Here is a 16,656-nt window from a genome sequence, read left to right as displayed (position 1 = left end):
GGCCCTGCCGGCCCCGGGCAATGAGGGGCTTAGCACCCGGGCCAGCGGCTGCGAAGGGTGTACTGGGTCCCCCAGCAGTGCCGGCCCATCGGCACTGCGCTAGATTTCTCGCCGGGCCTTAGCTGCCTTCCCGTGGGGCAGTACTCGGGACCAGCAACCCGCCATGCCTGAGCCTCCCACCCCCTCCGTGGGCTCCTGTGCGGCTGAGCCTCCCTGATGAGCGCTGCCGCCTGCTCCACGGCACCCAGTCCCATCGACCACCCAAGGCCTGAGGAGTGCAGGTGCACATCGCGGGACTGGCAGGTAGCTCCACCTGCAGCCCCGGTGCGGGATCCACTGGGTGAAGCCAGCTGGGCTCCTGAGTCTGGTGGGAACGTGGAGAACCTTTATGTCTAGCTCAGGGATTGTAAATACGCAAATCGGCACTCTGTATCTAGCTCAAGGTTTGTAAACACACCAATCAGTACCCTGTGTCTAGCTCAGGGTTTGTGAATGCACCAATCGACACTGTATCTAGCTACTTTGGTGGGGCCTTGGAGAACCTTCGTGTCCACAGTCTGTATCTAGCTAATCTAGTGGGGACGTGGAGAACCTTTGTGTCTAGCTCAGGGATTGTAAACGCACCAATCAGCGACCTGTCAAAACAGACCACTGGGCTCTACCAATCAGCAGGATGTGGGTGGGGCCACATAAGAGAATAAAAGCAGGCTGCCTGAGCCAGCAGTGGCAACCCGCTCGGATCCCCTTCCACACTGTGGAAGCTTTGTTCTTCAGCTCTTTGCAATAAATCTTGCTACTGCTCACTCTTTGGGTCCACGCTGCTTTTATGAGCTGTAACACTCACTGCGAAGGTCTGCAGCTTCACTCCTGAAGCCAGTGAGACCACGAGCCCACCGGGAGGAACGAACAACTCCAGAGGCGCTGCCTTAAGAGCTGTAACACTCACCGCGAAGGTCTGCAGCTTCACTCCTGAGCCAGCGAGACCACGAACCCACCAGAAGAAAGAAACTCCGAACACATCCGAACATCAGAAAGAACAAACTCCAGACGCGCCACCTTAAGAGCTGTAACACTCACGGCGAGGGTCTCCGGCTTCATTCTCAATGAAGTCAGTGAGACCAAGAACCCACTAATTCCGGACACACCATCCCCCATTCTTTGCTTTTCTAGCACTAATTCTATTGAGATTTCTGTATTGTTGGCTCAATTTTTTAAAAGGCTCTGAAGGAAAAATTTTTGTTTTTAAAGTTGAACTTAAATGAATTAGTATGGGGAAGAACTGGGCTTATTAATAATGGCCTACTTGTTTCTAGCAACATGTGAACACATCTCTGGTGAGAAGGAACCAGCAATTGTTTCTGGTGGTCCTTATAGGTTATTTTTGCTGTTATTAAAATAGTTTTAGCATAAGAGTGGTTAAGAGTAGGTGGTAAAAATTTTAACTTCATTCATTTACTCCTTTGACGACTTACAGATTTTATATTACTTTATTCACAAGAAAGCTTTCCTTTTCACTTAACTAATTTATCTCATTATTTAAGCTTCTTTTGCTCTGACCTAGTCTCCTATCCAGTCATTCAGATGTTTCTAAATTCCTACGATTTCTACAAAGCTTTTTCTAATAAATTCTATGATTTTCATCTTTTCACTGTTTCATATACCAGTAATGGTATAATAGTTTTATTTATTGAGCACTTAGTATAGGCAAGGCATTGTTGTTCTAAGGGCATTTCTGTGGTTTTTCTCATTGAATCCTCACAGACATCCTAAGAAGGAGGTGTTATTTTTATCCCCATTTTACAGATGAGGAAATGGAGGCATAGAGAGATTTTGCAGCTAATGAGATGTAGAAGCAGAATTTGAACTCAGGCAGCTGCCTCCAGAGCCTGTGCCCTTATGCGTCATGTATATGCCTCCTATTATATCCTTTCTCTGCTCTTGAGTAATATAAAACATAGACATTTAACAGTTTTTCAAATGTAATTTATCAGTGACAGAATTTGGTCTTAGGCTTTCTTCTGCTACAAAGTTTGTCTCCGGCTGTTTCTCTTAAAATCAGTTGTAGGTATCCAAATTGACTAATATCAATCTAAGCATAACATGATTAGTGACTAATATCAATCTAAGCATAACATGATTAGGTGAATTCTACAAAAACCCAGGTAATACAAGTTAAGTTTGGTTAATTCTTAGTTTCTTTTATCTTTTATCTATAGTGTGAACATTGAAAAAATATAAAAATAATTGTATTAAATATACTTTCTCAGGCTGGGCACGGTGGCTCACGCCTGTAATCCCAATACTTTGGGAGGCCAAGGTGGGCAGACCACCTGAGGTCAGGAGTTTGAGACCAGCCTGGCCACCATGGTGAAACCCTGTCTCTACTAAAAATATAAAAAATTAGCTGGATGTGGTGGTGGGTGCCTGTAATCCCAGCTACTCAGGAGGCGGCTGAGGCAGGAGAATCACTTGAACCTGGGAGGCGGAGGTTGCAGTGAGCCAAGGCACCACTGCATCCCAGCCTGGACAACAGAGCGAGACCCTGTCTCAAAAAAAAAAAAGTGCTTTCTCCCTGATTGTAAACAGTCAATATTTATTGTAGAAAGTTTGTTAAGTATATAGGAAATTAATGAAAATAAAAATCACCTGTGATACTACACTCCAGCTATAGTTACAACTAGTATATGTGGATATATTTCAGTTTTCAATGCATAAAGTATTTTTACATAATTGGCATCATGTTGCGTATATAACTCAGTTTTCTTTTTTTTATGTAACAGTGTGTTTTCCGTTGTCAGTTATATTTTAGATTTAATGCATTTGCTTAATATGTACATCAGTGTTTGTGAAACTATATGTGCTTTTTGTATTTATTTGTTTTTTTGCTTTTCTCTTAGATTATTAACCTAAAGCCTTTTTTATATGTAGTGCCTATAACAGCAGGTTTTTAATGTGCTTTGTCATGGCAAGAAAGTTCAAAAGGTGCAACAAAAATACTTAGCACAGCTATGGTAGTATACTAAAGGCCTGTAGCACTGGGTCCCAAATTAGGTGTAGACTGGTAAGGTTGAGACTAAGCTAAGCAGCAAGGCTGGATATTGAGGTTGCAGTTTGGGTAGCTGGTAGCATGAATGTGAATTATGGGGAAAAGGTAAATGTTGTTAGTAGTTTGCAAGTGGTCTAGAGGAAGCCTGGTTGGGGTCAAGTTGTAAGATAGGGGATAAAAATGATGAATCAAATACTTAGCTAGCTAGGCTGACTCCAAGCACAAGGTCCTGATAGCGTACAGGTGGGTAGTATACTATGGGAAAGCAGTGTTTTGTGTTTTGTGTGTGTGTGTTCCCTCCTAATTTGTGTCAGGATTAGTGTCTTCTCTTTCTTAGTTCTTTGATAAATCAGTGCTGATTGGCATTGATAGATTTTTTTTTTTCTTCACCTGTATTTGTACAGGCATCCATCTCTCTGCAGTTAGCAATTGTTAATGCAAATATAATGAGTTCGTAAATATGAATTATAGATACTGTATTTACCTAAAGTGGTGACAAGTTCACTGTCTTTCAAGGCCTGTGGTAGAATATATGATGGTTAAATTAGGTACCAGTAGTTTGAGCTTTTCTACAGGAAATGTGAAAAACTGAGCTATAAAATCAGGAAAGGAGCCAAGTTAATTTAACATTTCTTATGAATGGGTGGGTAGCCCCAGATGCATCCAGTTTTGATCTATACCTAAAAACAGGAGCTTGGACTGCTCCGCCAACCAAAGGAAGTATTGGTAGATTGCTAGGACCCAATCTCCTATTATTCTGTCAGCTTTTTTGGAAAATTACATCACTTTTTTTAGAGTGAAAATGTCTGCAATGTAATTGTTCTTAGTGGTTTCGGAACATGAGTAATATTGATGAGTGATATTTCTCAATTTGTTTTTCCTGTTTTAAACCAGATAAGCCAATGGACATGTCAGTGTTATCTGAAGAAGGAGGAGAGCCTTTTCAGAAGAAACGTCAAAGTGATGAACCAGTGGAGTTAGAAAACCCCCCTCTCCTGCCTGAGTCCACTGTATCACCACAAGCCTCAACACCAATATCTCAGAGCACACCAGTCTTCACTCCTGGGTCACTTCCTATCCCATCCCAGCCTCAGTTTTCTCATGTGAGTATTGTAAAAAGAGTTGTTTCTCCTAACATATTTTTTAAAAGCAGCATTATTGGGGTATAATTTACATACCATAAAATCCACATGTTTTAAATGTACAATTTTGTGATATCTTGGTAAATTTACAGAGTTGTGAAGCTGTCATCACAAAGCAGTTTTAGAACAGTTCCAAAGTCACCTAACATCTTGATTTTTTTTTATGTTTAAACTTTTTACATGTCTTTAAACTTTTTGAAAATGTTACTGCAAAATTGCGAAGGGACATAAATCATTATTCTACCTTAACACAACTGTTACTGTAATTTTTGTCTTTCCACATGCTTCTGGTTTTTTTTAATAAATTTTTTTGCCCATGACACAGCCTCAGGAGGTCCTGACGATATGTGCCCCCACATGCTTATGTTTTTTAAAAAAGGTGTTTATATAGCACAACTTTAATTTTCTTTTTCGAGTTAACGTTGTGTCGTAATAATTCTCAATATTATATTGTCTTCACTTATCCTTTCAAAAGTCGTGTATTATTTCTCTAAGTAGATGTGATCTCAGTACAGGATCATCCTATACTTAGGGTATCAAGATGGTTTTTAGTTTTCCAATGTGTATTTTCTTCTAAAACGAGGGAAAACTATTAATTTGTATAATTTTAAATTTAAATATTTAAAGAAATGAAATTCAGGTTTCATAGTGACTTGAAAATCCTTAAATCTAAATGACTGTATTATATATTCAATCTAAATACCTATTCTTATAAGACCTTAAGTGGGGGAATTATTGTAGTTTTATTGAGAGAACTTATTTTATCCCTTTCAGTTTGCAGGTGTTATAACAAGAGTTTGTATTTAAAAGTAAAATTTGAAAATGAATAGTAATGAACTGTAAACTTAGTGAGGAGGGGACAGTAGGAAGAAAGAAATTGATTTGTTTTCTGGAGTTTTAAAACTTGTTTTGTTAAAGGATTTCATTTTATGCAGTTCATTAGAATTTGGTGGAGTTATTAAAAATGAGGACACTAGAGTCAGAACTTCCTGGACTCGCTCCTGGCTCTGTCATTACTACCTTTGTGACCAATTGAAATTGAATCTTAGTTTGCTCATCAGTCAAATGGTGGGAATATTGATACTGTCTACCTCATAGGATGTTTATGAAAGGTTGAGTTAATATATTTAAAATGCCTAGACTAGTGCCTTGCACTTGGTAAATACTGCATATAAGGGTAGCTGTTGCTGGCAGTGAAAGGGTTAAAAACAAGGTTACCTAGAGGTGAAGTGGGTGTTCAAACCATACATCATTTTCTTTAGCTTTTTTTTTTTTTTTGAGACAGGATCTTGGTCTGTTGCCCAGGCTGGAGTGCAGTGGTGCGACCATGGCTCACTGCAGCCTTGACTTCCCAGTCTCAAGTGATCCTCCCACCTCAGCCTCCCAAGTAGCTGGAACTACTGGCACGTGGCACCATGCCCAACTAATTTCTTAATTTTTCTTATAGAGACGGGCTATCAGTATGTTGCCAGGGCTATTCTTAAACTCTTGGGCTCAAGCAGTCCTTCTGTCTCAGCCTCCCAGTGTGTTGAGATTACAGGTGTGGGCCAACCGTGCCTGGCCTTCTTTAGCTTTTATTTTTCTAAGTTATATGTGAACATAGCTGGGTGTGGTGGGGCATGCCTGTAATCTCAGCTGCTCAGGAGATTGAGGTGGGAGGAGCATTTGAACCTAGGGAGTTTGAGAACAGCTTGGGAAAAATAGGACCCTGTCTCAAAAAAAAAAAAGTTATAAATCTGGCCAGGCGTGGTGGCTTATGCCTGTAATCCCAGCACTTTGGGAGGCCGAGGCAGGCGGATCACTTGAGACCAGGAGTTCAAGACCAGCATGGCCAGCACAGTGAAACCCAGTCTCTACCAAAAAATACAAAAATTAGCCGGGCATGGTGGCACGCACCTGTAGTCCCAGCTATTTGGAAGGCTGAAGCAGGAGAATCGCTTGAACCTAGGAGGTGGAGGTTGCAGTGAGCTGAGATCGTGCCACTGCACTGCAGCCTGGGCAACAGTGAGACCCTGTCTTAAAAAAAAAAAAAAAGAGTTTAAGAATGAGCTATAAGCACTGACACAGAGCACTGAGAAGATTTTTCCAACACTGATTTAAAGAAAATGGTTACAGATGTTTATCAGTGACCAAACGAGACTTTTATGGTCTTTGGAAAGGTATTCCTACTGGTTGAGGGGGTGGAGATAATGCCTGGCCACAAAGGGAGAATGGATGTTTTGAAAAACAAGGCACTGTTGAAGGAATTGCTCTATTTTCAACATTTACCAAAGACCTTCAGAATTAGCTAAAAAATCAGCAATGAAAATTTGAGACAAATGAGTGATTCCGAACACAGTTCAGAGATTCTTAGAACCTAAGATGACTCTAATCAGGTTTCTTTGAACTTGTATTTTATAAGATGCCTTAGCCAGTGCAGTCCATGCCTCCTGAAAAGTCTCTCAAGAATACCTTTAGTAGGCCGGGCGCAGTGGCCCACACCTATAATCCCAGCACTTTGGGAGGCCGAGGTGGGAGGATCATGGGAGGCCGAGGTGGGAGGATCACGTGAGCCCAGGAGTTTGAGAACAGCCTGGGCAACATAGTGAGACCCCATCTCTACAAATGGTCAAAAATAGCCGGGAGTGGTGGTGTGTGCCTGTAGTCCCAGCTGCTCAGGAGGCTGAGGCAGGAGAATTGCCTGGAGAATTGCTTGAATCTGGGAAGTTGAGGCTGCAGTGAGCCATGATCATGCCACAGCACTCAACTTGAGCAACAGAGTGAGACCTTGTCTCAAAAAAAAAAAAAAAAAAAAGAATACCTTTACAACATAGCTTTTAAGTTAAAGATTTGATTTTACTTAATAAGCATTTGTAAAACCCCCAAAATAAGTCAGATAGTTAAAACAAGGCCTCTCCCTCTTCCTATCCAAAGATAACCACTTTTCGTTCTTTGTGCTTTTTCTTTTGGTATTTACCTCCATAATTCTACATAGCATGATTATATTTTCTTTTTCTTAGGCACGGAGTCTTGACCTGTTGCTCAGGCTAGAGTGCAGTGGAGCAATCATAGCTCACTGTAACCTCGAACTTCTGTACTCAGGCCATCCTCCCACCTCGGCCTCCTGAGTAGCTAGGACTGCTGGCACGCACTATCACACCTGGCTAATTAAAAATTTTTTTGTAGAGATGGGACCTCACTATGTTGCCCAGGCTGGTCTTGAACTACTGGGCTCAAGCAGACCGCCTACCTTGGCCTCCCAAAATGCTGGGATTACAGATGTGAGCTACCGTCCCCAGCCTATTTTCGTAAAAACATTTTAGCCATTTTCCAAGTATAGTTACATCGTAATTTTGTTTAGATTATTACTGAGTTTACATTATAACTATGTAAACAATTCACAGCAGAGCCTATGACATATTATTATTTTTTCATGTTTCTGTAATTTGTTTTCTCCGAAATTGTAATTGTCTTTTTTTATTTGTTTAGTTTTCTTTGACTCTCATTAAATCAACCCTAGATTCTCCACCAATTGTCAGAAACTCCTTTCAGGATGTTGAGGAGCCTTAGACTTCCTGTTTAATCTTTTTGGAGAAACCTCTTTTGGACCCTCCTGATTTCTAATCTGTACTGTTGCCCTCTATGCCTGGTGCATAACTGTTAACCTCCATTCACTGTCATCCGTGGAGATTCTCCTTACCTGTCTGTGTTGGATACTTCTTGGGTTTCATATCTTCTTGCTTGGTTTACTCCCTCATTTTGGTGGGGGCATTGTTTAGTAGCCTTTATTCTGCTATCACACTTGATTTGTAGTTTGCAGGAGTATAGAGTTCTAGATTGGAAATAATTTTCCTTTAAAGATTTTGAAGGCATTGCTGTTTTGTCTTCTAACTTCCACTGCTGCTGTTAAGTGTGAGGGCCAGGTCAGCCATGGTGGCTCATGCCTGTAATCTTAGCACTTTGGGAGGCTAAGGTGGGAGGATCACTTGAAGCCAGGAGTTTGAGACCAGCCTGGGCAACATGGCCAGATGCTGTCTCTACCAAAAACAAAAGAAAACAAAACAAAACAACAACAACAAAAAAACAAAACAGTGTGAAGGCGGTCTGATCTTGACTTTTAATAGGTGATCTGGTTTTTCTTTACCCTGTAGGATTTTCTCTTCGTTCCCAGTGTTCTGAAATTTCCAGACCTTTGGGATAGGTCTATTTTCATTCATTGTATTGGGTACTTGGCAGGCCCTCTCAATTTAGAAACTCAGGTCCTTCAGTTCAAAGAAATTTATTTCTTTAATTTCTTCCCCTTTGTTTTCTCTGTTCTTTTTTTAATGGACTATCTGTTGTTTGGATGTTGAAACTCCTAGAATAGTCTTCTAATTTTATTTTGTCTCCTACTTTTGATCATCTCTGTCTCTTTTAGTTCAACTTTCTGGGTGATTTCTTCAATCATTAAAAAAACAGTGGCTATATTGAGATGTAATTCACATACCATTCAGTTTACCCATTTAAAGTGCACAATCCAGTGGTTTTTAGTGTTTTCATAGAGTTGTGCAACCATCACCATGATCTAATTTCAGAATAGTTTCATCACCTCCCCAAAACCCATGCCCTTTAACACTCACTCAACATTTCTTCTACCCTCGGCCCTTAGAGACCACTAGTCTACTTTCTGTCTCTATAGATTTGCCTATTCTGGACATTTCATATAAATGGAATTATAAAATATATAGCCTTTGTGAATGGCTTCTTTCATTTAGCATAATGTTTTCAGGATTCACCTATGTTGTAGCATGTATCAGATTTTCAGTCCTTTTTGTTGATCTATCCTTGTCTATAAAAAATATAAAGGAAAAAAGAATTTCATTCCTTCTTATTTTTATTTATTTATTTATTTTTCTTTTTGAGGTCAGTAGTTTGAGACCAGCCTGGCCAACACAGTGAAACCCCATCTCTACTAAAAAGTACAAAAATTAGCCAGGCGTGGTGGCGGGTGCCTGTAATCCCAGTTACTCTGGAGGCTGAGGCAGGAAAATCACTTGAACCTGGGAGGTGGAGGTTGCAGTGAGCGGAGATGGTGCCATTGCACTTCAGCCTGGGTGAAAGAACAAGACTCTGTCTCAAAAAAAAAAAAAAAAAAAAAGACTGTAATGTATATCCACATAATTTTTTACTAAAATAGAAACTTCTTTCTATAGCCCAAATGTTTTTTGATCTTTTAGTATTCTTCTACTGTATACTTCTATGTAGACCACAAAACATTCTGTCATGTGATAGATCACAATTTAAAAATTATTATCTTGGCCGGACGAGGTAGCTCATGCCCGTAATCCCAGCACTCTGGGAGTTCGAGGTGGGCAGATTGCTTGAACCTAGGAGTTCAGGATCAGCCTGGGCAACATGGCAAAATCTCGTCTCTACAAAAAATGCTAAAACATTAGGTGTGGTGGTGTGTGCCTGTACTCCCAGCTACTCGGGAGGCTGAGGTAAGAGAATCACTTGAGCGTAGGGGGTCAAGACTGCAGTGAGCCATGATCGCACTACTGCACTCCAGCCTGGGCAACAGAACAAGACCTGTCTCAAAAATAAATAAGTAAAATTCCTATTTGTAACAATTTAAGGTATTTCATATTGTTTCCTATTCTAAATAATAATATAGCAGTGAACCATTTTGTAGCTAAATATTAGTATGCTTTCATTGATTAATTTCCCAGAAATGGAATTATTGGATTATGGGGTATAGAATTTCAGGGCTGTTGTGTTTTGCTAAATTGCCATTTAGAAATGTTGAACCATATTTTTTTCCTTTTGAGATAGGGTCTTACTCTGTTGTACAGGCTGGAGTGCAGTGGCACAATCACTGCTCACTGCAGCCTTAACCATCCAGGCTCCCAAGTAGCTGTGACCACAGACGTGTGCCACCACACTCAGCTAATGTTTTTTTTTTTTGGTAGAGACAGGGTCTCACTTTCTTGCGCAGGCTGATCTCAAACTCCTGGGTTCAAGTAATCCTTCTGCCTCGGCCTTCCAAAGTGTTGGGATTATAAGTTACAGCCACTGCACCTGGCTTGAACCAGTTTATACTCAGTCATGTCTGAGAGTATATGAACAGATTCAAACTTATGGTCATTGTTACAATCTGATAGGATAAACAATAATACCAGACATTGAAATACCAGAAGTTATGGAATGTACAGAATGCTTTACTACCCATTTGATTCCTCATTCCCTTAAAAATCATAGGAAAAAAAGCCTGGGCGTGGTGGCTCATGCCTGTAATCCTAGCAGTTTGGGAGGCTAAGGTGGGCAGATTGCTCAAGCCCAGGATTTTGAAACAAGCCTGGGCAACAAAATGAGACTCTCTCTACAAAAAATACAAAAATTACCTGGCTCTGGTGGTGCGCACCTGTAGTTCCAGCTACTCGGGAGACTGAGGTGGGAGGATCAGTTGAGTCCAAGACATTAAGGCTGCAATGAGCCGTGATTAAGCCACTGCACTCCAGCCTGGGTGGCAGAGCAAGACCTTGTCTCAAAACAAAACATAGGAAATGAATGCCTTACCATCTATGTTGGGAGTTTTACATCATTTACATTAGGCAAAATAACACACTAAATGTAAAATCTCTTATAAAAACAGCTAAGTTTTGTATTCATTTCTTTTTAAAAATATTGAAGTATTGATTACATAAAATAAAATTGTCATTTTACGTGTATGTTTTGATGAATTTTGGCAAATGTATACAGCTGTGTAACCATCACCACCATCAAAGTAGAGAGCAGTTCCCTCACCCTAAAAAGTTTCCTTATAACCTTTTTGTGGTTGAGCTCCCTGCTGCCCAATATACTCCCTTCTCCCGCCGTAGGCAATCATACATCAGCTTTCTGTCAGTATAGTTTTGGTATTTCAGTAGTTTCAAGTCTGGGCAATATAGCAAGATCCCATTTCTAAAAGACATTTTAAAAATTACCTGGGTGTTGTGGTGCCCACCTGTATTCCCAGCTACTTGGGAGGCTGAGGTGAGAGATTGCTTGAGCCCAGGAAATTGAGGCTGCAGTGAGCTATGATCTCACCACTGCACTCCAGAGCCTAGGTGACAGAGTGGAGTGAAGCCTTGTCTTTAAAAAAAAAAAAAAAAAAAAAAGAATTTCATGTAATTGGAATCAGGAAGTGTGTATGGTCTTTTATTTTTGAGCTCTTTTACTTGGCATATTTTTGAGATTTGCTTGTATTATACATAGTCATATTTTATTCCATTTATTGTTGGATAGTGTTCCATAATATGTGTATCCACAATTTGTTTGTTCATTCACCAATTGATAGGACATTTGGTTCTAGTTTTTGGTTATTTTGAATAATCTATTCAATTATAATTAATATATGACCATTATATGAGTGAATATATGAATAATTTCCCATGAATTTATGAATAATAATCCTATGATCATTTGCACATCTATTTTTGGAGACAGAAGCTCACTCTGTCACTGAGGCTGGAGTGCAGTGGTGTGATTTTGCCTCACTGCAACCTCTGCCTCCTGGGTTCAAGCGATTCTCGTGCCTCAACCTCTGGGTAGCTGGGGTCACAGGTGTGCACCACCATGCCCAGCTAATTTTTGTATTTTTAGTAGGGGCGGGATTTCACCATGTTGGCCAGGCTGGCCTCGAACTCCTGGCCTCAAGAGATCTGCCTGTCTTGGCCTCCCAAAGTGCTGAGAATACAAATGTGAGCCACTGTGCCTGGCCAGCATGCACATCTTATGAATAATAATTCTGTGATCATTTGGATGCACCTCTTTCTGTGGCCACATATTTTTATTTTTCTTAGGTAAATGCCTGCAAACAGAATGCCTAGGTTATATAGTAATGAATGTTTAACTTTATAAGATACTGCCATACTGTTTTTCCAAAGTGGGTGTAACATTTTGCATACCCAGCAGCAATGTACGAGAGTTGCAGTTGTTCGACATCGTTGCTAATCCTGGGTTTTGTGAGCCTTTTTTTTTTCTCTTTTTTTGGGACAGAGTCTTTCTCTGTCACCCAGGCTAGTGTACAGTGAGTGGTACAATCATAGCTCACCACAGCCTTGAACTCTTGTGGCTCAAGTGATCCTGCTGCCTCAGCCTCCCGAGTAGCTGGGACTGTAGGGACACAATACCATGCCTGGCTAATTTTTAAAGTTTCTGTAGACATAGGGTCTAGCCATGTTGCCCAGGCTGGTCTTGAACTCCTGGGCTCAAGCAGTTTTCCTACCTCAGCCTCCCAAAGTGCTGGGATTATAGGCGTGAGCCACCACGCCTGGCTGAGCCACGATGCCTGGCTGTTTTGTTTTGTGAACTATTTTAACATTAGTTGGCTTTTTTTTTTTTTTTGGAGATATAGTCTCGCTTGTCGCCCAGGCTGGAGTACAATGTCACGATCTCAGCTCACTGCAACCTCTGCCTCCTGGGTTCAAGTGATTCTCCTGCCTCAGCCTTGTGAGTAGCTGGGACTACAGGTGCATGCCACCATGCCTGGCTAATTTTTGTATTTTTAGTAGAGTTGGAATTTCACCATGTTGGCCAGGTTGGTCTCGAACTCCTGACGTCAGGTGATCCAGCTGCCATGGCCTTCCAAAGTGTTGGGATTACAGGTGTGAGCCATCACGCCCGGCCTATGTTAGTTGCTTTTGTTGCGTGTAGTGGCATTTCATTGTGATTTTAATTTGTATTTCTCTGTTGACTATTGATATTGTAAGCTTTGGATTTTATTTATTATTATTATAATTACTATTTTTTGAGATGGAGTGTTGCTCTGTCATCCAGACTGGAGTGCAATGACACGATCTTGGCTCACTGCAACCTCTGCCTCCCCAGTTCAAGCCATTCTTCTGCGTCAGTTTCTTGAGTAGCTGGGATTACAGCCACGCACCACCCCACCCGGCTAATTCTTGTATTTTTGGTAGAGACAGGGTTTCGCCATGTTGGCCAGACTGGTCTCGAACTCCTGACCTCAGGTGATATACCTGCCTCAGCCTCCCAAAATGCTGGGATAATAGGCATGAGCTACCGTGCCTGGCCACTGGATTTTAATACCTGCGTTGTGAATGCTAGCTGGAGTGCAGTGGTGCAATCTCGGCTTACTGCAACCTCCGCCTCCTGGGTTCAAGTGATTCTCCTGCCTCAGCCTCCCAAGTAGCTGGGATTACAGGTGCCCGCCACCACGCCTGGCTGATTTTTTGTATTTTTAGTAGAGACAGGGTTTCACTGTGTTGAATGCTAGCACATTTTGAAATCGTGAAGTAAAATGAGTATGTATCCCCACTTTGTGAGAACTGAAATGGGCTGGAGCGTGTGCCACTGCTCCTGGCTGTACTAGAGTTCTTTAATTCTTAAATTTGATTTAGAAATTTTATATGAATTTAAAAATTTGATTTAGAAATTTTATATGAAACCAAGGATTTGATATAAAAGATATATGATCATGTACAAATTACGATTTGTCTCTTTCTATTCTTCCTTAGGACATTTTTATTCCTTCCCCAAGTCTGGAAGAACAATCAAATGATGGGAAGAAAGATGGAGATTTGCATAGTTCATCTTTGACAGTTGAGTGTTCTAAAACTTCAGAGATTCAACCAAAGAATTCCCCTGAGGATCTTGGGCTATCTTTGACAGGGGATTCGTGCAAGTTGATGCTTTCTACAAGTGAATATAGTCAGTCCCCAAAGATGGAGAGCTTGAGTTCTCACACAATTGATGAAGATGGAGAAAACACACAGATTGAGGATACGGAACCCATGTCTCCAGTTCTCAATTCTAAATTTGTTCCTGCTGAAAATGATAGTATCCTGATGAATCCAGCACAGGATGGTGAAGTTCAACTGAGTCAGAATGATGACAAAACAAAGGGAGATGATACAGACACCAGGGATGACATTAGTATTTTAGCCACTGGTTGCAAGGGCAGAGAAGAAACGGTAGCAGAAGATGTTTGTATTGATCTCACTTGTGATTCGGGGAGTCAGGCAGTTCCGTCACCAGCTACTCGATCTGAGGCACTTTCTAGTGTGTTAGATCAGGAGGAAGCTATGGAAATTAAAGAACACCATCCAGAGGAGGGGTCTTCAGGGTCTGAGGTGGAAGAAATCCCTGAGACACCTTGTGAAAGTCAAGGAGAGGAACTCAAAGAAGAAAATATGGAGAGTGTTCCGTTGCACCTTTCTCTGACTGAAACTCAGTCCCAAGGGTTGTGTCTTCAAAAGGAAATCCCAAAAAAAGAATGCTCAGAAGCTATGGAAGTTGAAACCAGTGTGATTAGTATTGATTCCCCTCAAAAGTTGGCAATACTTGACCAAGAATTGGAACATAAGGATCAGGAAGCTTGGGAAGAAGCTACTTCAGAGGACTCCAGTGTTGTCATTGTAGATGTGAAAGAGCCATCTCCCAGAGTTGATGTTTCTTGTGAACCTTTGGAGGGAGTGGAGAAGTGCTCAGATTCCCAGTCATGGGAGGATGTTGCTCCAGAAATAGAACCATGTGCTGAGAATAGATTAGACACCAAGGAAGAAAAGAGTGTAGAATATGAAGGAGATCTGAAATCAGGGACTGCAGAAACAGAACCTGTAGAGGAAGACTCTTCACAGCCTTCCTTACCTTTAGTGAGAGCAGATGATCCTCTAAGACTTGACCAGGAGTTGCAGCAGCCCCAAACTCAGGAGAAAACAAATAATTCATTAACAGAAGACTCAAAAATGGCTAATGCAAAGCAGCTAAGCTCAGATGCAGAGGCCCAGAAGCTGGGGAAGCCCTCTGCCCATGCCTCACAAAGCTTCTGTGAAAGTTCTAGTGGTGAGTGTGATTGTAGATTATTCTGTCTCCACCTAAATTATAATTTGGAATGGAAAGTTGGCGAAAACTGCATGCTTATGTCAGGAGTGAACACTATGTTTGGTTTATGTTTATGAACAACCAATAATAATTGGGAAATTAAATTTTTTGGATTGCCTTTTTTTTTTTTTTTTTTTTGAGGCAGAGTCCCGCTCTGTTGCCCAGGCTAGAGTACAGTGGTGCAGTCTCAGCTCCCTGCAACCTCCACCTCCCGGGTTCAAGTGATTTCTCGTGCTTCAGCCTCCCAAGTAGCTGGGACTATAGGCTTATGCCACTATCTGGCTAATTTTTGTGTATTTTTAGTAGAGATGGGGTTTCACCATGTTAGCCAGGCTAGTCTCGAACTCCTGACTCAAGTGATCCACCTGCCTTGGGCTTCCAAAGTGCTGGGATTACAGGGATGAGTCACTACGCCCAGCCTGGATTGCATTTTTTTAATAGCTATAATTATTTGTGCAATTAAAGATATTTGAGGTTTATCAGCTTTATAACTCAGGACTAGTTGGTAAAAAATATTTAGAAATTGTACCAATCTGTTTTTTTCTACTTAGATTGTATCATTGGTCTGTGTGTATAGATTTTGACAGTTGCCTTGAAGTAGAAGGATCTTTTTTGGTTAACTCTGTGTGGTAAAATCACATTCAGAACTGTTGATGAGTATCCTATTAATTAGTTATTTCCTTTTTGTGGGCATTAAGTAAAGTTTCTAAACTTGGTTCAAAAAATACATGTCTTTTAAACCTGAAACTGGAAAATGTATTAGTTCTTATTCTTTATTTTATGAAATTCGGCATGAAAACATAGATTACTTTCTAAAGTATTTGTACAGGCTGGGTGCAGTGGCTCACGCTTGTAATCCTAACACTTTGGGAGGTCAAGGTGGGCGGATTGCCTGAGCTCAGGAGTTTGAGACCAGCCTGGCTAACATGGTGAAACCCATCTCTCCTAAAATACAAAAAATTAGCCAGGTGTGGTGTCGTGTGTACCAGTAGTTCCAGCTACTCAAGAGGCTGAGGCATGAGGATCGCTTGAACCTGAGAGGCAGAGGTTGCAGTGAGCCGAGATCACACCACTGCATTGCAGCCTGGGCGACAGAGTGAGACTCTGTTTCCCAAAAATAAAATAAAATAATTTGTAGAGTATGACATTAGCTGAAAATAATTCAATCTTTCTGAATCCTTAGAGTTAGTATAATGTAGGCGAGGCATGGTGGCTCACACCTGTAATCCCAGCACTTTGGGAGGCCGAGGCCGGCAGATCACCTGAGGTTGGAAGTTTGAGACTAGCCTGACCAACATGGAGAAACCCTGTCTTTACCAAAAACACAAAATTAGCCAGGAGTGCTGGCAGGTGTCTATAATCCCAGGTACTCGGGAGGCTGAGACAGGAGAATCACTTGAACCCGGGAGGTGGAGGTTGCGATGAGCCGAGATTGCGCCATTGCACTACAGCCTAGGCAACAAGAGTGAAACTCTGTCTCAAAAAAAAAGAGTTATTATAATGTAAAATCAAGCTCCAAAAACAAAATAAGAACAAGACACAAACTTAAGAAAACAAGTTTCTAGGATGAAATGAAAAAACAGTATTTGGCAAGTTTATATATGATAGTATGAGTGACTATATTTTTTG

The 16,656-nt window shown here is 41.1% G+C and overlaps 1 protein-coding gene across 7 annotated transcripts in view; it reads left to right on the top strand.

Annotated features, from left to right (window-relative positions):
• Positions 1-16,656, top strand: part of TP53BP1 (tumor protein p53 binding protein 1) — a 98,019-nt gene that overhangs the window by 35,470 nt on the left and 45,893 nt on the right. For 6 of the 7 annotated variants that reach the window (XM_063652162.1, XM_054452174.2, XM_063652161.1 and 3 more), the window contains 2 exons: positions 3,941-4,149; positions 13,662-14,988. In XM_063652162.1, coding sequence (XP_063508232.1) covers positions 3,941-4,149; positions 13,662-14,988 — 1,536 coding nt within the window. Of the gene's footprint in view, positions 1-1,084; positions 1,109-3,940; positions 4,150-13,661; positions 14,989-16,656 lie in introns of those variants that run through there. The other variant, XM_063652166.1, reaches the window with a different exon arrangement.

The sequence above is a fragment of the Pongo pygmaeus genome, chromosome 16 (assembly GCF_028885625.2).
Source record: "Pongo pygmaeus isolate AG05252 chromosome 16, NHGRI_mPonPyg2-v2.0_pri, whole genome shotgun sequence".
Classification (NCBI taxonomy): Eukaryota; Metazoa; Chordata; class Mammalia; order Primates; family Hominidae; genus Pongo; species Pongo pygmaeus.
This window is presented reverse-complemented; position numbering and strand designations above follow the sequence as displayed.